Genomic DNA, 21,867 nt, shown 5'->3' with positions numbered 1-21,867 from the left:
TTGCATGTTAAAATAAAGCAATACCCTGATCCAGTAAAGCTTCATTCAACATAAACATAGATCCTGCCTCTGTCAAAGTAATGGGATTTTTTTCCTATCACCTCTTTCTCAAGCAGGAAAAGCAGATGTGTAGAGCCATCAAAGAAAAACAGGGAAGTTAAAAATTAACTTCAAGATATGCTATTCTTACACATACCAGCTTTTACAATTCACACCACTAGGGGTGAGTATTTACATCTTCAACATTTAGAAAGTCCAAGAAATCAACAGTTATTAAGTACATCACAAAAGGATTTATTAAGATATGCCTCGTATCACTATCTGGATTGATACACTGACAATATCATCTACCGTGACCTCCTCAAGCTGCACAGGACAAAAATTCGTAACTATTTTGTTCAGCAAGCTCTTCCAGTTTGACTTGATCTTTGGTAAACAAAAATACAAATTGGCCTCAGAATCATTGAGAAAATAACAAAATCACTAATCACCTCACCAACTAACACGCATTACATTCTTAACAGCTTCACATTTATCGCCACCTGTTTTAATACGAGGATACTGAAAACTGATGCGTTACATTGACAGTGCTCCCCCCTTGGGCTACAATGAGTACATCCCTACTAAATAAAGCGGGGATAAATAAACTAAAGCATACATATCTGTGAGTAACTAAGTGCCTTAGCATTTGTGTTCATGATAGAAATCATTTATTCATGAAATCTAATTTTCAGTTTCTGCTTTTCATATTTCAAGTTGAAGAGCTTTAACTGTCTTACAGTATTTGTTCCCATCTCTGTCACATTTGTCTATACAAAGATGCGTGTGCACCTGTTTAACAATGTTAAGAAATACTAACACAGCAAAACTTAAGAAAAAACAAGTTTGAATACTGTAACAGTGATTCTGTGCCTCTTAGTCATAAACAGACCTAACAGTCCTAACTATCTTCTCTGCTACCTTGTAACTATTTGTTAGAAAAGGAGTCAGCTCTTCCTCTTCCTCTGGTCTGTGCCACTTCCTTCAGCTAGGAATCACAAACGGCCATCTAGTTTCTAGTACCTGCATGCTGTCTGTCAATAAAGCAAGGTCAGTTGCCACCTAGCTCTCAGAAGGCCCTGGAAATCCAAGTCTACTTTCACCTCTTCTCCAAAAAGGTGACTATTTGTCCAGTATTTTACATTCATGCAGTAAAGGATTAGCAATCCCATCTCGGTGCTGCACTGATAAATTTAGGCAGCTGAAAAGCTACTTCAACTACTATTTCAACTAGGCAATATCAATCACCAAAGTAAACAGATATCCCCAAATGCAAACTGTGACTCTGTAATCCAACCTATTCACAATTACTTCTCAGAGAACAACAGAATTACTGAGGTTGGAAGAGTGCCCTGGAGACCAGCTAGTCAAACCTCCCTGCCACCAACCTAAAGAGGGTCAACTACAGCAGGTTACTCAGGGCCACATTGAGTCAGATTTTTACTATCTCCAAAGAGACTTCTACAATCTCTCACCATGACTGGGTCCAGTTTGCCTAGAAAAAAAAAACAAAAAACAAAAAAAACCCCACACAATTCAAGCACTGGAAGAAAGCCTTGACTTCCCATGTCAGCATGTGCCTACTGTCTCTTAGCCTGTCACTGGCCCTCACTGGCTGTCTTCTTCACACTCCCACAGCAGGTACCCATATGCACTGACAAGATGTCCTCTCAGCCTTCTCTTCTCCAGACTAGACAATCCCAGCTCCCACAGCCTCTCCTTCTATGACAGATGTTCCAAGTCCTTTACCAGTTTCGTGGCCTTCCACTGGACTCACTCTAGTACATCTGTGTGTCTCGTACTGGGGATCCCAGAACTGTTCAGATCCTGGGTTCAGATGTGGCCTCACTAGTGCTGAGAGGAAGAATTAACCTTCCTTGCCCTGCTCACAGCACTCTGCCTAATGCAGGGGAAGATACTGCTGACCTAGTCAGGAACCCCAGGACCTTTTCCACTAGCCAGCCTTTCAGTCAGTCCCCATTCTGTACTGGTGTGACAGTTTGCCTGCCCAGGTGCAGGATTTGGACTTTTCTTTGCTCTGAGATGCGTCAGCCCATTTTTCCTGTCAATGTTTCTCTGAATGGCACACATTCCTCTGGCGTACCAACCTCTCCCCCCAGTTCTGTACTGCCTGAAAACTTGCTGAGGGTGCACTGTCCACTGTTCAAGAGTACTGGATCCAGTACTGATACTCTAAGGATAATGCTATGTCCAAAGAAAGAGTAATAAATCCATGTAAAAGAAAAAGTGTTTCTCTCATCCTCTGTATTCAAAAGAACATTGTCCTTGCTTAGTAACATCTCTTATTAAAAAAAACCAAAACCAAACCAAAAAAAAACCTTCTTATCAAAGTAGAGTTTTGCACTGTGATTCCACTAGAAGAGATGCACTGGTTTACACTAGAACCCTTTGCTCTCCTAAATAGCAAGATTCTTAAATGGAGCATTATTGTTGCAAACTAGAGTATGAATTTTTGGCAGCATCCAGCTACATACACTTGCTGTTTGACATTAAGTATGTCTTCCACCGAGTTTCTTATATAAGCTACGTATTGTCACTACATGTTGTCAAAATCTTAAATCTTTTTTCTACACTTACCTAACTGAAAACTTCTGAGATGTACAGACAGAAAATGTTATGTTTTCATAGCTGGCAGAAATACCTCTACTCTCTGCACGTCTTCAACCCATGAAATAATGCTAAAAATACATCAAAACAGGAAGCTGCAAATGCTCAAAGGCAGCACAGTATTTTGCTCATCAATCTCAAAAAACAACATGGACTGCTTTGTATGAGCCATGCACTCCTGAATTTTGAGGACTGTGGGAATTTTGCTTTTGTCCATTAAGATGATTATAGTATGTAGAACTTTTCATCCAGCATTTCATTCTCTCAAGTTAACAAATAAAATGTATCTAAATTTGATGTGTGATATTATTGAACTCCCAATACCTGAGGTATTCAGAAAGTACTTTTTCCACCAAAGCTTCTGAACTTAAGTTAGCCACAACACTCTAGATTACGCATGAGTTGATCCACTTACAGAGCTTAGTATCAAACTCACAGCCTCCTTTTGCTGTACTGAATTTATCCAGACTTCCACCCATTTCAGCCTCCTTCAGAGGCAAAAACAACAGCTACATTGTTTTCATGTTTGCTATCAGCATCATTAAGGAATGTTACTTTTCACTTGTACCTGGCCATCTACCAGCAAAACAACATATGCTTATCTTCCAAGTGAGATGCCAATATTCCAAATGGCTAGCCAGACAAGTGATATGCTTGCTTCCTGCTGGTTCAGCCATCCAGCTGAAGAGTGACAAATACCTAACTGTTCACAAGATGTACAGATCAACACTGTACAGTATGTAAGAAACCAAGGAACTACATAACAGTGACTCAGATTTTCATCAGGACAAAGACTATGTGTGATTTTGCTTTATCAGAACTTTTGGGGGCTTCAATGCAGAGAAACGGCACAAGAATCATTCTACTTACTGTCCTCAAGGACAATACTAAATGGTTGTGTGAAAGGCAAGCACCAGCAGCCCAACAAGAAACTATGCTCTATCAGGCATCATACAGAGCTCTTTGCCATAGATTTTACTTTACAGGAAAATCTACAAAACAAATAATACAAATTAAATTAGTAAAAGACATGGTGATACTAATATATGAAAACTAGGATGGTGCCTTATTGAACTGACAAGTCAAGAAAGGCATGAAAAAAAATTCTAAACAAACCTGCTTGAGCTACGAGATCTTCTTGAGGAACTATAGCTTCTTGGGGGTGTTCTGGATCTCTTCTCTTTCTTCTTTTTATCATCTCTCTCTTTTTCTCGCTCTTTCTCCTTATCCCCATCTTTTTCTTTCTCTCTGTCTCTCTCTTTTTCCTTATCTCCCTCCTTGTCCTTAATCTTCTCTCTGTCCTTCTCTCCTTCTTTCTCAGTATCTTCCTTTTCCTTGTCCTGGTCTACTTCTTCCCTGTCTTTTTCCTTCTCCTTATCTTTCTCCTTATCCTTGTCCTTATCCTTGTCTTTGACTCGCTCCCGATCTTTGTTTCTCTCTTTATCTCTCTCCCTGTTTCTCTCTTTATCGCGTTCTCTATCTTTGTCTCGGTCTTTCTCCTTGTCTCTGTCCCTCTCTTTCTCTTTGACTTTTTCTTTTTCCTTGACCTTTTCTTTGTCTCTTTTCTTGTCCCTGTAAAAAGCCAAACACAAATACATTAATTCATCCTTAAACTTCCAATTAAAATTACAACTCTTTAGTGTACATTAACTGCTCAAGATAAAGTATGAGTCTCTGCTGAAAATAATTCAGTATTTGACATTTCCAGCCCTGTTCAGCATGAGGGAAATGTTATATAGCTAAAAAAAATTTGGACACCAAATTGGAGAAGGGGAGGCCAAAATCAAATCGAACTGTGATCTTCAGAGCAATGTTACTACACCTGGAGAGAACATGTCTCTTCACCTCACAGTTATGTTATACATACATAAACTTTCTGCATTTTGTCAGGAGACAAACTCTAAAGTCTGTAAATCCACTCTTTACTAAAAGTGTGTCCACACAAAATGGACTGCAGATTAACAAGCCCCACATGATTAATGACAGCTGATCGACGTTAAGTCTTTATCCTACAGTGTTCTCTCACACAGATATCCTGGAACTGCTTGGAAATCCAACACCAGTTAATACACAGAAATAAACTAACAGGAATAAAATTTCACCAAACGAATTCCCTCAAAAGGCAAATGTTAAGGTCAAAACTCAAGACAATTCAGTCATCTGTAATGTCACTAGGAATTCAGAAGTTGTTGAAAAATTAATACAGTAATATACTAAAACCAGAAGCAAGAACAACAGAAAAAGTCAGTTTCTTTGGGACAGGCAGTATGATACATGTTCATAAAAAGAAGAGTGAGGAAAATTACAACTGATGTTCTTGTCATCCAGGCAAACAAAAACTGATTAGCTCACAGCTTTGGCTGGAAGACTGCATTTCTGTATAGCATTATTTGGAAGTGCAATACTCCATCTTTTTTTTTTTTTTAGCACAGATTCATGATTCCTAGACCTACCCCTCAGACAGATGAAAATGAACAATTTTTCAGAGAGAGAAAGCATAAGAAGAGAAGTTGATTAGCAGGCCTTTGCATGTCCAAGAGAACTGGACTGACAGAAGTTGCTGTGTCTACTGGTACTCGTACCTAGTCTAGGATTTTTAAAGTTTAGTAAAGAGACTCCTCCACACACAAAAGGTCCTAAGCAGAGCTCCTACCTTTCTTCAACAAAAGAAGTGCTTGGCTGTCTCTTCTTCAAAACTGCTAATAAAATACTAGGCTGTTGTGTGCTCTGTGACCTGACAATTTTGCTTCCCACCAAGTTTTGGAAAATACTTCTTTAGAAGTCTCAGAAAAAGAATGTAAGATCTAAAAGATGAAACAGCACACAATTGCTGCAGTAACAGAGTCTCACAATTAGCTAAGGAGTGCCTTTCCCTTAATATATCACAGAGATTTTACTGAACTTTCCCCTTCCAGTAAGCAGGTATCACAAAAAAAGCTCCAAAGAGCATCAGAGAATCAAAGGATACACCAATAAGGACCAGCTAGTTAGGTAACTTATTCCTGTTTCCACTAATGCCCAAAGATCTGCAGTTCTCTTTTCCACAAAAATTCTTCCCTCAATAAATAAGAGGCAACTGCATAACCTAAGCATGAAGCTCCCTTTAAATCAATCAGGGGAATTACAGAGATGAAACAGAAAGAAAAGTACCAAGTCTTCTATTCATGAAGCTACTTTCATAGGGACATTTGTTTTGTGAATATTCACTACTTCATCTCTCAGAAAATTATGTTATCTTGTTGGAATTTCTCAGTTCAATAATTAGCCTACCAGACTTCAAAATTAACAGACTAGGTGAAATACAGATATATTAGATCCTGAAATGCAAATATGCTGTAACAGACACATGACTTTGTGTCGACAGCACCATATGGCTAATAAGATAGCCAAAGGCAACAATAAAGGCTTGCGCACAAAAAATGTATACATGTTCTCAGAATGTGGTATCAAGTTCATCCTGAATCCAACCTTCTCAACAGATAAAGACTTTTTTGTGGGCTGCACATGCTACTGAAAATTCTCAATCCACTGGTTAAAGTCTGGCAATTAAAGCTAGCTGTTTTCAGTCAGTTTGTATATTACAGTAATTGTAGACTATATTATCAAAGATTAGGTAACTTAGTATGGTAGTTTAACATCCACAGGCATACTATGAGCTACTATGAAGAAAATCAATTTTATCCCAGCCAAAACCAGTACACGCTGCATTAAAATTCACTATTATATTGTCCCACAGATAAAGCCTACAGAGAGGCTAAAGCATTTAGAGATTCCACCCTTTACCATCACCTGAAAGGTCTGCTAGATTTTTTTCAAGTACTCTGTACTGTGTACTAAGAGCAATAGTATCATTTCGTAGGAATGGAACTCACCGAGAACGAGAGCGACTTCTTGATTTCCGCCTTTCCCTAGATCTAGAACGTTTTTTCACAGGACTTCTGGATCTGCGTCTGTCCTTGTGTCTTGAGACTGATCTGTTGCCAGATCTACTTCTACATTAACAACACCAGAAGAAAAATAGTTTAATATTGAAACTTCATGAAAATTAGGTCAATCAACAAAGGAAAAAACCCATAAATCTTGCCTCACTACATAAAATTATAAAACAGTTACACCTCAGTAATATACTGTGTACCAATATTTTTGCTTATACTTCATGAGTCACCAGTTGCAAAAGCACTCCTTGGAAACAAGTGCACCATTTAAGTAATACCCATGTTTCCTAATAACCTCTATGAACATTCTGGAAAATATTAATTCATATTGTATTAGAGTATCTGTCCTTAGTAGATTACAGTGCATAAAATCTACTTTAGACAATTTCTAGGAGCTTGAAAAAAAAAAAATTAGCTAGCTTTTGTTTCTTTTCCAGGCCTAGTAACTTACTGCAGTCTTGGTCACCCAAGAAAGATGACTTTAACTAGTTTCTTTTTGCCTTGGTCTTCAGACTTTCAACTTAAATTAACTTTAAAAAACCCCAAACTAACCAAAAAAAACCCCAAACCAAACCTCAAGAACAAACACTGTGATTCAGACATTTAGTCATGTTATCTTTTTAGTTGAAAAGATTTGTTAGCATGGATTTCCATCATAAGAATTCTGAAGGAATGAGCATTTACTATATGATAAATACGTAAGGCAAATAAGGTGCAGATACTGACAAAAAATTCAGTTAAAAGTCTTCTGATATATGCAGTCACAAATTTGATGAAGAAATTAAGACTTCTGAAGTCCTGTATTGCTTTTTCCAAAATATTCCCTATTCTTTGAAGATCATACTCCCTAGGAAAGCAAAATAAAATGTTGAATTTAAACATAAAGTTTCAAAACCCCACATCATTAGACGCTTTGCCTGAGAGGTTATGGTGCTATGAAGTTTAACCTACCAAAGACAGAAATGCCAATAAATCTTGAAGAACATGAAGGTACAAAAAAGTATCTGTTCAACCTGTCTTCTGGAGCTCAAGACACAGAGACATATAACCCACGAGGAGAAGCACCCATTTTTTTACCTATGGCTTTGCTTCCCTTATCAGCACAAACTAACAACATGGCAAATTAATTATGATTGAGCCAAAATAAGACCGTGAATCAATTTTATATCACAGGGATTAAAAGTGTTTTATAAAACAGTAGATCTGTGGTGAGGATAGTTTACTCTTAGTGACTAAGTAGCCTCAATGTATCAGACTGTACTTTTTTCAGTGTATTTTCAAAACACACTGTAACAGTGGTAAATTATTTAAAAAAAACCCAAACCAAGTCTTAATGATAACCTAGGAATTTTATTTCCTCTCACATTCCAAAGCCTGTTTGGAACTGAACAAATTTAGCAAAGCAACCAAAACTGAAGAATGAAAAGCTACCTGTAAAGCCTTTTTCTTGCTTTAAAAAGCCACAGTTTTATGTTACAGTACAGTAAATAAAAATACTGCATTCACTATATCAGTATTTAGACATTCAGGACATCGGGGACTTTCTACTAGAAAAATTAGCCACCTATCTGCTCAGGCTGTAGCTGGTGCAGTGGGTGTGTTTTTGACTTTCAGCCTGGGAACAACACTGATAAAACCCGACAGTTTTAGTTGTTGCTAAGTGATGTTTACTCTGACCAAGGATTTTCTGAGTCTCATGCTCTACCAGGGAGGAGAAGAAGCCGGGAGGACGCAGAGACAGGACACCTGACCCAAACTAGACAAAGGGGTATTCCACATCACAGCACGTCATGCCCAGTATATAAACTGGGGGGAATTACCTGGAAGGGCTAGACTGCTGCTCAGGTTGGGCTGGATACTGGTTGGCGGGTGGTGAGTGGTTGTATGCTCTTCCCTTGCTCTTCCCTTATTATTATTATGGCTGGTAGCAGTAGTGGGTTTGTGTTATACCTTAGGTACCGAACTGTTCTTACCTCAACCTGTGGGAGTTATATTTTTTCAATTCTCCTCCCCATCCCTGCATGAGTGGGTGGAGAAAGAGGGGGGAGTGAGCGAGTGAGTGTGTGGTTCTGAGTTACCAGCTGGGCTTAAACCATGACAGGGTATTAACAGTAAAACAAATGTACAATATGCAAAATAATTTTACTATTTTCTTTTAAAATACAGGTCACAAGATGGTAATATGCTACCTGTCAGAAAATGTACCACGAAACCATAGAAGTTGTTATGAGACATGTCACAGAAAATGCCTTCTAGTATGTTTTAACTGAAAGTAATCCTGAAAACATTTAGAAAACATTTAGACAAAGTTACAGGTTACTCTAATCTGCTCAGTGTAAGTAATTTCTGCAAGGGTACTTCTCTTATAACCCAGTAAAAAATATCAGTAACTATCACCACCTCAGAAACCTTCAGTATAGAATCACAACCCCTCTACCATGGGCAGGGACACCTCACACTAAACCACTGCACCCAAGGTTTCGTCTAACCTGGCCTTGAGCACCACCAGGGATGAAGCGTTCACAACTTCTTTGAGCAACCCATTCCAGTGCCTCACCACTCGCACAGTAAAGAACTTCCTCCTTATATCCAATCTAAACTTCCCCTGTTTAAGTTTTAACCCATTACCCCTTGTCCTGTTCACTACAGTCCCTAATGAAGAGTCCCTCCCCATCATCCCTATAGCCCCCCTTCAGATACTGGAAGGCTGCTATGAGGTCTCCATGCAGCCTTCTCTTCTCCAGGATGAACAGCCCCAACTTTCTCAGCCTATCTTCATACGGGAGGTACTCCAGTCCCCTGATCATTCTCGGGGCCCTCCTCTGCACTTGTTCCAACAGATCCATGTCCTTTTTATGCTGAGGACACCAGAACTGCACACAATACTCCAAGTGAGGTCTCACAAGAGCAGAGTAGAGGGGCAGGATCACCTCCTTCGACCTGCTGGTCACGCTCCTCTTGATGCAGCCCAGGATATGGTTGGCTTTCTGGGTTGCAAGTGCACGCTGCAGCCGGCTCATGTTAAGTTTCTCATGAACCAACACCCCCAAGTCCTTCTCCGCAGGGCTGCTCTGAATCTCTTCTCTGCTCAGCCTGTAGCTGTGCCTGGGATTGCTCTGACCCAGGTGTAGGACCTTGCACTTGGCATGGTTAAACTTCATGAGGTTTGCATCAGCCCATCTCACAAGCATGTCAAGGTCCCTCTGGATGGCATTCCTTCCCTCCAGCATATCAACTGAACCACACAGCTTGGTGTCATCAGCAAATTTGCTGAGGGCAAACTCAATCCCACTGTCCATGTTAGCGACGAAGATGTTAAACAACACCGGTCCCAACATCAATCCCTGAGGGACACAACTCGTAACTGGTCTCCAGCCGAACATTGAGCCATTGACCACAACTCTTTGCGTGCGGCCAGCCAGCCAGTTCTTTATCCACCGAGTGGTCCATCTATCAAACTGATGTCTCTCTAAGTTAGAGACAAGGATGTCGTGCAGGACAGCGTTGGACACTTCGCACAAGTCCAGGTATACGACATCAATTGCTCTACCCCTGTCCATCAATTCCACAGCCCCATCATAAAAGGCCACCAAATTGGTCAGGCAGGATTTCCCCTTAGTGAAGCCATGCTGGCTGTCACCAAGCACCTTGTTGATTGTCATTTGCCTTAGCATGCCTTCCAGGAGAATCTGCTCCAAGATTTTGCCAGGCACAGAGGTGAGACTGACTGGTCTGTAATTGCCCGGGTCATCCATTTTCCCCTTCTTGAAAATGGGGGTTATATTTCCCTTTTTCTGGTCATTGGGAACTTCACCCAACTGCCATGATTTTTCAAATCTCTTAAGTACAAAATAAAACCCACACCTACCTGTGTTTTGAGTGTGATCTTTTCCTCCTAGATCGGGATTTTGAGCTAGACCTGGATTCTGAACGAGAATGGGAACGAGATCGGCCGCCTTTTCTTTCACTGCTCTTTCCAGACTCTGAGAGGAAAAAACCACTTTGCAGTGTAAGCTCAGAACATTTAAAGATCCCAGTTAACAATCTGGCACAAGTGGAATGTACCACATATAGTGCAAGGGGCCTACTCTTTGCACATCTTCCTTCTTTGCAAATATCCTTCAGAAACATCCAAGAAAGTCATTGCATATACTCGTTGAGTGCAGCCATCCTGCAGCAGTACACATAAACCAGATAATTATAAACAGCTAGTTCTATAGGAATGGGATTTATGTTGCTGCCACAATGCACAAGATCACAACACGTTTTTAAAAATAACCTGAGAAGAATTTAGAGGACACAATTTTGAAAACAAGCATAAAATGCAAATAGTAATTAGCACTTCCTGTACTTTTTTTTTGGATCTTTCAACCACTGTACAATAAATATTGAAGTTTTATTCCTCAGACACTGTTTCGAAGAAATGGAAAGAACAGAGTGAAATGTGTGATCCAAAAGACAGGAAGTCAATAGAAACCTTTACTGTAACCTCCCCAGATTTTGGCTCATACTCCTAAAAGATTGTTATTCGTCTGCTTAACACTGATTAAACATTAGAGTCACTTTTCTTCCAACCCTAAAAAAACACCCTAATACTCAACCATACCCCCCCCTAAAAAATATACCTCAAGACTCCAGAGTATTTAACTTACGTTAAGACAATGTCTGGGTTTGTTGGCAAGAAGAATGGCAAAATATCGTTAATGAAAAAGGAGGATTTCAACTGCAAGTTTAACAATTGAGATTTTTTTTTATGCTGTGGTTTTGCAATCAGTTTACATCAGCATAAATCAGCAACAAAATGTCTAACCTCTCAACCCACCAATGCCTTCCTCCTGACCTGGCATCTCAGTATTAACACGGATTAAGAAACCAATCTGAATGAAAAATGTCCTTTACAATACGTTAAGTTCTATCCCAGATTCCTACTCTGATGTTATTTGCTATGAGGATGCAAAGTCTTTAGCCAGCCTGAAAGAGCATAGCATGGGGACAAAATTAACTTGCTGCAGACAAGGAAAGCACAATGTCACTGCTTTCAGAGCCCTGCTAGCTTCCTCTGACCATGAAGCTATGTTCTTAAAGGATGTTAGAGGAGTACAAAACAAAATGTAAAATATTTTCAAGTTTGTAAGAACTTTGAACTTAAGAAGAAACAACATTACTTATTAATTTAGAATTAACTTTGCATTTTTATAAAACATTCAGTGAGCATGTATCTGAAAATAAGACACAATGAAATAGCTTCATTCCACTGCTTTGTTGCACTAACACAATTTTGATTGTTTTTAATTTTTGCCAACACTTAATTGTTCACCTTCAAGTACCTTTTTTCCCATGTTTGAAAATGCTCTTAAAAGCACTTGCCAAGGTACACACAAAACGTGTCTGCTAGGTAAGGAGCATAATATACCTACCTGGCTCAATAGCAGCAGATATGAAAGACTGGGCTTCCCTGACTCTCTTCATCACTTCTTCCAGTTCCTTGGCAGCAGCTTGTGGTGTCATTTCAGGAGGCTTCACTATTGCATTATTGGAGTGATTTATTCTAAATTAGGAAAAGTAAAAGCTTTAAATCTCAAACACTTGAAAATGAAAAAACAACTAAGAAAACACCTCAACTTCCAAGTACAATTAAAAACTTCAAAGTTCACCAAAGCTACAGATGTGTCCTCAAGCTTGTCTGTTCTAAGAATCAGAAATGTCTTTTATTGCTTTCAAATCTTAACATGTTTAAATAAATGCAGAACAATATTTCTGTGTTAAAGTATTTTCTACTAGAAGTCTAGGAATCTATTTCTTTAATTCAGATCAAATCTCTATGTTAAGGCCTACTAATTACATACACATCATATAGAAATCTTAATTAGTACTAAAGAATTATGCCATTCATATTCTTCTGAGAAAAACTTTGAACTTGGAGTTTATAAAAATGTTCCATTTTGCTAATAGGTCCTTATATTGAAAAAAATATTCATCACAGCAGTTTCCTGTACATCAAAGTCATAAATGTAGAAGCAAAGAAAGAAATCTCTCATTCAACAGTCATACGGATGATTAATTTCTTACTTCAGTGGCCTGTCTCCAAACATAACTCCGTTAAAGGCAAGAGCTCGAGGTACAGAATTTTGGTCTGCAAACTCCACAAAAGCAAATCTTGTTGGTTGCGTCTCATCACCTGCCATTCGCACAAATTTGACTTCTCCAACTTGCTTAAAGAATTCAAGCAGCTGATCTGCTGTTGTAGTCTAGAAAGAGTCAAAAGAGCTCAGCTGAAGTGAAATATACAATGAAAACCACTTATCCAGTATATCAGGCCATCTAAGAGCTACAGATTTCGGAAAGATATCTCACTATCACTACGCAGGTAACATGAATTTGGTATTTTTCTTCCATTAATCTAAAGAATATACTACAATTCAAAATAGTGCAACCACTAGCTCTGAAGTCTTACATCTAGGTTTAAAAAGCATTTGCATAGGGTTGTGTGCTTTTCAGGCAAATGATCTGAAATAACTGATAAGGAAGTTTCTTACACACTTGTGTCCAAGATACTGATTGTGAATTTTGATCAATTAAAAAAAAAGTCCAAACAATATCACAAGACTTAGCTTTTATATGCTTTCCTACTAGCTTCCAGCTTGTTTTATTTTATTGCAATCAACAGTACTTTCACACTCCAGTACCTAATTTAGCAGTCAAAAAGAACTCCAAATAAAATACTTACTCTGTCATCAGTCAAAAGCCAATTGTTTTTCAATTAATTCAATCAACTGCTAAAAAAAAAAGCCCAAACCAACCCCCAAATTTCTGACAGACCTAACTTTCGTGTTATAGAAACTCAAAAGGTATTTATGCTAATTTATCAACTTCCACTTGGACACACCATTCCATCTTGCTATAGTTGAGCCATTGCACAGTGTTGATCTCACGATTTCAGAGGCACTGCTCAGCTAACACAACCCAGCTGTACATTTGATCAACACACAGAATTGTAAGTATGCTTTTGCAATTCAGCTACAGAGTGATTTCTTTCATGTCCTGCCAGAATGCTCCACAGTTTGATCTAATCTGATTGGCACAGGAGCATTCAAAATTCAAAATACCACTAGTAACCAAAAAAATTACTATCTTTTAATTCCTACTGTTACCAACAAAAACTTTTTAACACATAAGATTAGAATTCATAAATTGCAATTCTACACTTTCCATTAGTATTTCCATTACACAAAAAACAGCTACCTGTGAATTCAAGTTTCCAACATAGACTGTTCTCCTGATTTCATCAATTTTGGATGGATCCACATTCCCCATAATTGGTGGCTGTGGTATTTCTCCCAGAGCCGTAATGTTAGGGTCCAATGCTGCTGCTGGTATAGCCCCCAAAGTGCCAAGTGAAACACCAAGCTGGAAAACACAAAAATTGAATATGCTTTGCAACCAGGCACTGGTGGAAGATACTTCACTTATTAACACTTGCTTTTAACACTTGCTTGTCTTGTGAATTTCTGTAAAAATAAATCTAATGAATACAGGCAATACTTTAAGGTCCCAGCTGAGAACTTTTTTTAAAGAGTAAAAATAAATGCATAAATTGTTTCCTATAGTTACAATTTTCTGTGCACTATTAGTTAACATCTTATTAAAGAGGTCTGGTTAGCAATGCACTGCATCAGTAAGAAAACAAACGGGCTTGAATTTCTAACTGTCAATCAATTTGATTGAGACACCTCCAGACACTGCTCATTTTTTTTTTCACTTTTTTTTTTTTCCCCCTCAACAAGTGTAAAAGTAGATGAGGAACTGCTGAGCCCTTGTTCAGCATAGGAAATAGGCGATTTGCAGTGCCCAGCACCAATTTGTTCAGGAATAGGTATCAGTCCATCGAAGGAACAGATAAGGTACCTTTTCAACCAACACATCATGAAAGGCAAAATAAATTACAGTTGAAATCTGAAGGATATTAAGCCTAAATTCCTTTCCTACAAACACAGTCACTTCCTAGAGAACAAGGGCAATACAGCTCCCTTTCACTTAAAAACCACTACTAAGCTGGTCTGCGAGCTCCTGGTTTGAATTTTATTTTCTCCACTCAAAAAGCAACTGCCTTTCCAGCAAACAAATTTTCTAATAAAAATGAGAAATTCTCAACTAGGCACCAATTTTATCTTTTTTTTAATGCAATGAAAGAGAAAACTACTCTATTTTAACTTGTTTTTTTCCCTGAATAGGCCACAGAAGCCTGCTGACGTCAAGAAAGACAGAGGCAAAACGGAACTAAGCAGAAGTAGCACCAGGTAGCTCCTATGCTTTTTGTATTGAAAACATGGTGAGGCAAAAGAGTCAAAAGCCCTGTTGTACAGATAACAATTAAAGCTCCTAATGCAGCATTTTAATACTCCAAAGAACCGTGTCAATGTAACTACACTTTAACAAATTTTTAGGAAGTGGACAGCACTGCCACTGAACCAAATTAATGGGTCTAGGGAAAGACAAAAATTTAAAAACGACACAAAAAGGGATCCATCGATCAGATAGTTCTTGTTCTCTGAATACAGAAAAGGCTACCGAGCACAGAGGAAACCAGAAATCAAACAGCAGCTGAATTTTGCTTACTGTAGTCAAAGGAGTTGGTGTAGGTATAGGAAGCAACCCTGCACCAGGCATCAGACTTGTCATAGTAGGAGCAGGCGCCAACAGGGAAAGGGCTTTGGCTTCGTCTGGGATTTTACCTGAAGAAGCAAATGAAAGCATTACACAGAGTTTGAACACTACACAGATGTTACTCTTTCTATGATTTTACAACTAACCTTGTATTTAAAAACGTAATAAATAACAATGAATCTATCTACCAGATCCTTACAAAGAAACAAATAAGAACTTAAGTTTTTCCTTTTACCCTGCCTCTACTAGGAAAAACAAAAGTGAGCAAAACTTCAAAGACTAGCAATCTCATTAATGATTATTTTTAAAACTGAATAATGTATACAATTAGTTAACACTTTGAGCTATGGGTCACCTGTACTGGAAACTTAATGTTCATGAACCAAACGATATCAAGCATGGACGCTTTCCCAGGGCGGTGTTTTCGCGGTGATCGAAAGTTGTTTTACACATGACAACCGTTCGTGTTGGCTGCATCACTAATAGCACACAGAACATCAGATACAGAAAAGAAGAACATTTTTTAAAGTTTAATCCCCAGAAATGGCAAATAACCAAACCAGTAAAACAAAAAGAAAAAGAAAAAACAAAGTATGTGCTAACTGAAATTTGTGTTTGTGTTTGTTTTTGTTGTCTGAGATTTTTATTTTTTAATTCCTCTGGTGATACCTACTTTGGATGTAAAAATAAAATAACAATAAAAAAATACTACTAAACTACTGTGACTCCACTCAACATGTATTACATGTGAAGTTGGAGGTGGAAGAGGGAAGGGCAGAAAAAAACTCAGCTGATACTGTCTCACATTCTAGTTCACCTCAGTTTACCCAAACCTCTGATAAATAAGATTTAAATTTATTAAGATTGAAAAAAATTGCAACTGATCAGGTAAGCAAGCTGTATTTTCCCAAAATACCAATTTTCCACTATTTCATCCAGGTTATACTGCCCCTGTCATGCTAGAAGTTTACGTAACAGCTAATCTGAATTAAACAGAAGTTTCATTCAACACTGGACACAATCAGACTGCTAAATGACCCCAAATCTTCAAAAATCAAGATTTAATAGTTAAACAATTACAACTACAATTATATGTACATATTAAATTTGAAATGCAAAGGGATTTAAACTGGCACAAACATCAAACACTAAAAACTACAGGAAAGTCCTGATTATACTAGATACCTATGATCTATTCAAAATTACTGGCATAATTGTACATATGCTATCCAACTAAGCCCTTCGGTATGTACTTTATTAAAGTCAATGCTTTTATTTAAACACTGTTTTAAAAGCCAAGGTATATACAAACACTGCACCAGTGGCTTTTACTGCTTTGGTTCAAACTGTATATTTAAACTGTAAAACCCCCACCTTCAGGGTTTAAAAATTAGTACATAAATATTCTTATCAGAAAGCAAAATACAAGGCAAGTTTCAAAATACTATGCTGCTTTAGCCATACAAGCTCCCATAGACCCCACAGAAAACATCTACTTTAAAAAAAATGAAAATAAGGAAACCTGTTCTACAGAGCTGCAACAAGGACTGGGTTACAGTTGAGTGTCACCAAAAGACAAAACAAATCTAAATGAAACTTAATGTGTATGTAGCATGGGTGGAATAGAAAATTAAAAACAACAGTACCCATTTTTTCTCATGCTTCCTATTTACATTTATGTTAAATTTTGAGGCACCTTGTTCCTTAACATGTAACAAACCACTTGATTTTGCTATCAAAAGGAGAAAAACAGGAAAATTATTAGCACTTAATTATTAACTGTGCAAGAACGATTTCCAGGGCTTAAAAAAAACAAACAAAAAACCCCAAAAACCAAAACCCATGCATGAATCTGAGTCATCATCACAATGTTCAGCACTCTTTATAGATCTCATTTTGAAGTTAGACATGCAACAAGAGGTGTACATGATCTGCCTGACTGCTCATGAGTATTAGGTACTTTGCTGTACATCCTGCCTATTATGTAGCTCACTAACAGGCTTTTGAATATAGTTCCAGCAGCTGTGCATGCAAATTAGGCATAGAATTACATACTAGTTCTTCTGAAAATCTTAGTATTTAAACGCTTTCAAATGATAAATGAACCAGACCTTATCCTGAACAACTAGCATCTTGCAATTCACTGGATACTCATGCAGGTTTCTACAGGATCAACAGACATGGATCAAGTAAATCCAATGGTGGAAATGGCTCCTGAAGTGGTGTGTCTGCATTCTAATTTAGATCCTTGTCCAGTAATGTACATAAGTATATGCCTAATTTAAGTATGTGCTTACCTACAGCCAATTCAATATATACTTAATCAGATAAATTTAAGAGATGTTTAGGCATTTAGCCCTTTTAAGTAGGAACTGAGTTAGGCACATAACAGACAGTGAGCCAAGTTCAGACAGCTACTTAAATACAAGCCTAAGCTTTAAGTATATTGTTCATCTTACAGAGGTAATTGGCATTACTCATGTTGCTCAAGTAATCACTTTTGGTTAAGTGCACCATTACAGCATGCATATCTAAGTTGTAAAGTTAGCAGCATTATTTCCAGAATACTTCAGCCTTTCATAATGTACCAAAATCTAGGTGGTCAGTTCCATGCCACAAATTAAGGATTTGTTTATTAATTCAAGAATGATAAAGCATCTGTATTTACAGACAGAACCCTGAAAATTTGCCTGAATATTCAAAGATATTGCCTTCTCAAAAGATCCTTCTCTACATGTTAAAACCATGTCAAACTGTTAAAAAATTCTGTAGAAATTAAACTCGGGGGGGGGGGGGCAGAGGGGGGAAGAAAACCTGAAGTATCTTGCAAATATACTTCCCTGTTCTCTACACAGTTAAAAAAACAACCAATAAAACAAACCCACAAGTTAGTATGTGAGGCCAAATAACCTCACTTGTTATAGGGTTTAAACTCTGGAGTTTTATCTCCATGAACTTACTTATAATAAAGGAATACAAGTCCACAAAGATACAACAAAATGTGGGTTATGACACAGCAAATTGGGTCATTTTAGTTTAAGAATAACTGTTTTGTTTTTAAACTCAAAGTATTTAAAAGCTGAATGAAAATGAGGTAAAGATATTTATTTTCTAATAAGGGAAACAGAAAAAATAAATGTGCCACATCTATACATCCTTAAAAAGGTTTCCTGGAAGTTCTCGTGTTTAGGAAATACGGTTTATATGGTAATTTATTTATTGATTCTTCATTTGCATAGAAATCTGGAAGCAGATACAAATTAGCTCTGCATTGCCTAGAGACACCTTACGCTTCCTAGGAAATGTACAGCTGTCCTAAATATTAGTTATGATTGTTACTTTTCTGTATCAAAGTGCTCAAGAGCCCTAGTCATCCTTGCCCATACTGCAATCCATTTTGCTAAATACTGAAGTATCTGTGTTAAGCAAGTACTATTCATAGTATTTTTATTCCCTTCCAAGTGCTCAGAGGAAATTAATTTCCTACTCTTTGTACTGAAACTACATGGCTAGTTTTGCCCTCCCTCCCCAAACTGCTTCTAAAATAAGTTTGTTTTAAAAATACTTACAGTTCAAATCTACTCTAAATGTAATTAAAGAAATTGATATTTTCCTCCTATTTTTAATCAATGAAAAATGCAGACTTACAAGTAATTTCTGTGTGATCCACTTCATGACCCTTATCGGATTTAGCAGCAGTGATTAAAGAGATTACACCTACTGGCAATTATCTCAACTGCCACAGCTAAATCCAACAGAGATCACTAAACAAAGCTCTTTCCAGCTGCACTGCACAGCCTGCTGCATTATCAGAGTGAAACCAACCAACTCCTATGCAGCAGGCTGGGAAGAGCCATGCCTGAGGACTAGACACACCACCTGGTCCGCCACTTCCATTTTACAAGAACATCATTTACAGACAAGAACTTTCTCAATCACTCCAGCATGAACTGCCAGGGTTTGTGAGATGACCAAGAAGACACTTTTGCTATCTTTCTTTCTTTAAAAAAAAAAAAACCTCTTCTTGAAATCACCACCACTGTAGCATGTTAAAGTGCAATATACACATACATACACACACAGAGAACTGATTCAATCTTCCCACAAATAACAGTGTTGAAAGACAATGTGCCTCACATAACACATTCCAACCAAAACTTCAGGCTGCATTTGTACTTATGAGTGGTAAACAGTTTTTTTCTGAAAATTACAAAAACAAAAGGATGAAATCTTACTGCCACTGACCTCACTGGAGCAAGGTTTCATCAGAAGCAAACAAGTATTTCATTGCATTCAGTATTCATGAAAGTTCAATTTCAGAACTAATTAAACTGTTCATATTAGTCACAAATAGTAAGCCTTCTTCTAAACAAACTGTGCAACCTAAAACTACTCTGCTAAGGGGAAAAACAGCAGAGGAAGATCATGACTCTACTTCGTAAAGTTAATTTCTCCAGAAGTATGAGTTTTAACCATTCCAAGATAAACTCATGAAGTAGAACATATGAGAGTGAATTTTAAAACGGATTTATTTTTCACTGTTCCTGGATCCTGACACAATGTGTTTATCTGTTGAATTTAGATGCTTAAATGTATTCAAAATCAAATTTACCTGTAATTCACAACATAAATCATGCTCTAAATTCTGTGTATACCATCCACCATTCATAAGCAGCTTCAGGTCAACTTCAAAATGAAACACTGTGAACCCTTTACAAAACACCATTTTTACAGAACTGAAGTACCAGTTCACAAGTACAAGGGAAAGAGATTTAACAGAACAGAACAAAACAAAACAAAAGAAGAAAAAAAAAAGGGACAAAATCAAAATAAAAAGAAACAAAGGAAAGAAATCAAAATAAAATAAAAACAGAGACAGGGCGTCCATCTTCAGCAGGCCAGACTTCGATCTCATTTCCCCCATGAAGATTTCACTTGGCGGCAGGTTTAGTGGCATGGCAAACAATGCCTAACTCAGGCAAGTGTAACAGGTCTGCCTTGGCCAGTCTAGTCATCTAATAATGCACAAATATCACACAGAGAAAACATACAAAACCAAATTAATAGTCAAAATCCATCTACCAGATAATGTGGACATAAAATTTAGAATGATTAGGGTGGTATCTTTGTTTATCTTTCAACCTTTGTGCTCTCAAAGAATAATGTTTAAAGAAAAGTCTACCCATTCACACATACATAAGTCGTATTTTGACAGCTTAATAATGTTACTTCATTTACAACTGCATTTTTGCAAAATTGTTTATTAAGTATCACAAAATTAACATTGTTTTCATTGTACAGTGATTACCTCCTAATGCTCCCTCGATTCACCGTTTAAATACACTTCAAATTTCAGATTTTATTCTGAGTTTTAAAACCAGGTTTTCAGAGTTCCCTTTTACCTCTTCCCTATGCTCAATATGGCACATTAAATGTTTTATTACTGGCACCGTTGGCCAAGGATATAATTTTAACACCTGGCAGAATACAATCACTACTTTCAAAGCCCATGATGCACTCCACTGGCTATTACTCATCACATGATACATAGTGAATCGAAAATCTTACTTTGTGCTCTCCAAAGCCATACTTACTCCTCACAGTATATTCCTCAGAAAGTTATACCTATATAAATTCATACCTTTAAAATTAGTGATTCTGTTATAAAGTTACATGGAAACACCATTTTGATATTAAAAAAAAAAAATTGACCTCTCAATCACTTGTTCACCTAATTATGCATACATCTCTGTGGGGTCGACAATCATTTTGAACAGTGTCAATTATTCTATAACACATTTTCTCAGGAATGTCTAATAAGTCAGCTAAAAATGGGGCTGGAACAAGATTAGCCAGAACATTGATTTTATTCTCTTTCCATTCATTGTCGACTATCAAGAGACACAGGAAAACATAGCTTTACCTGCCTGCTGCCATATCATGTCAGGCAGTGATCTTATCACAAGAAAACCACCAGGAAGTGTTGTTCATTCATTATGTGGCAATCATCCCTCTCTGGCAGTACTGAATCACTGTTAATTAAGGTCTTTTCGATGAAATGTAAACCTAAGATTCTGAATAATTTGTAGTCTATTATTTAGGGAAAATTTTTTAGTAATAATGACTCTAGTTCCCCATTAGCCTCTACAGAGCTTCAAGTGGATACAGCAATATCCTCTTTGTGGTTTAAGAACAAATTCAAAAAACAAAACCAAAAAGCCCCCGAAAATAAAATATGAAAGCAACTAAATAATCTAAGCTTCACAAAGACAAATATACATGCTATATGCCCCTATTAAGAAGACTACCAGAACAGACGGTATATTGCAGGCTAATATAACCTTTACTGAAAGTACTTAAGACAGACTACTTGTAAACTTATCAGAGTTTGCTAGGAACATCCCAGACCATTACAACAGCAACACCGTATCTCATACTATCCAGACGACGTGGCAAGCATGCCAGAAAATGGTACTCTGGGACCACTGTTAACAAACTCCAAGAAGTCAACAGTATTTATTGAACCAACCCCCGACTCCTTCAGTTAGAAAAGTTATGTTCATAGGAGGTATTTCTGGACTTCCATGGTCCAGAAATGGTT

At 37.5% G+C, this 21,867-nt stretch overlaps 1 protein-coding gene across 5 annotated transcripts in view; it reads right to left on the bottom strand.

Moving 5' to 3' along the window:
- The window catches only part of SREK1 (splicing regulatory glutamic acid and lysine rich protein 1), a 34,796-nt gene that overhangs the window by 3,813 nt on the left and 9,116 nt on the right, over positions 1–21,867 (bottom strand). The window contains exons 2-11 of one of the 5 annotated variants that reach the window (XM_061342644.1): positions 19,512–20,281; positions 16,913–16,998; positions 15,622–15,745; positions 15,219–15,334; positions 13,845–14,009; positions 12,672–12,850; positions 12,020–12,150; positions 10,471–10,585; positions 6,540–6,659; positions 3,784–4,239 (exon numbers count right to left, since the gene is read on the bottom strand). In XM_061342644.1, the coding sequence (XP_061198628.1) occupies positions 3,784–4,239; positions 6,540–6,659; positions 10,471–10,585; positions 12,020–12,150; positions 12,672–12,850; positions 13,845–14,009; positions 15,219–15,281 (1,229 nt within the window). In that variant the 5' untranslated portion in view covers positions 15,282–15,334; positions 15,622–15,745; positions 16,913–16,998; positions 19,512–20,281. Of the gene's footprint in view, positions 1–3,783; positions 4,240–6,539; positions 6,660–10,470; positions 10,586–12,019; positions 12,151–12,671; positions 12,851–13,844; positions 14,010–15,218; positions 15,335–15,621; positions 17,784–19,511; positions 20,282–21,867 lie in introns of those variants that run through there. The other 4 variants (XM_061342646.1, XM_061342647.1, XM_061342645.1 and 1 more) reach the window with 4 other exon arrangements.

Source organism: Neopsephotus bourkii, unplaced genomic scaffold (assembly GCF_033783945.1).
Source record: "Neopsephotus bourkii isolate Nb327-2 ecotype Australia unplaced genomic scaffold, CSIRO-AGI_Nbou_v1 NB_1810, whole genome shotgun sequence".
NCBI lineage: Eukaryota > Metazoa > Chordata > Aves > Psittaciformes > Psittacidae > Neopsephotus > Neopsephotus bourkii.
The sequence above is the reverse complement of the archived record's forward strand: the minus strand, read 5'-3'. Positions and strand labels throughout refer to the sequence as shown.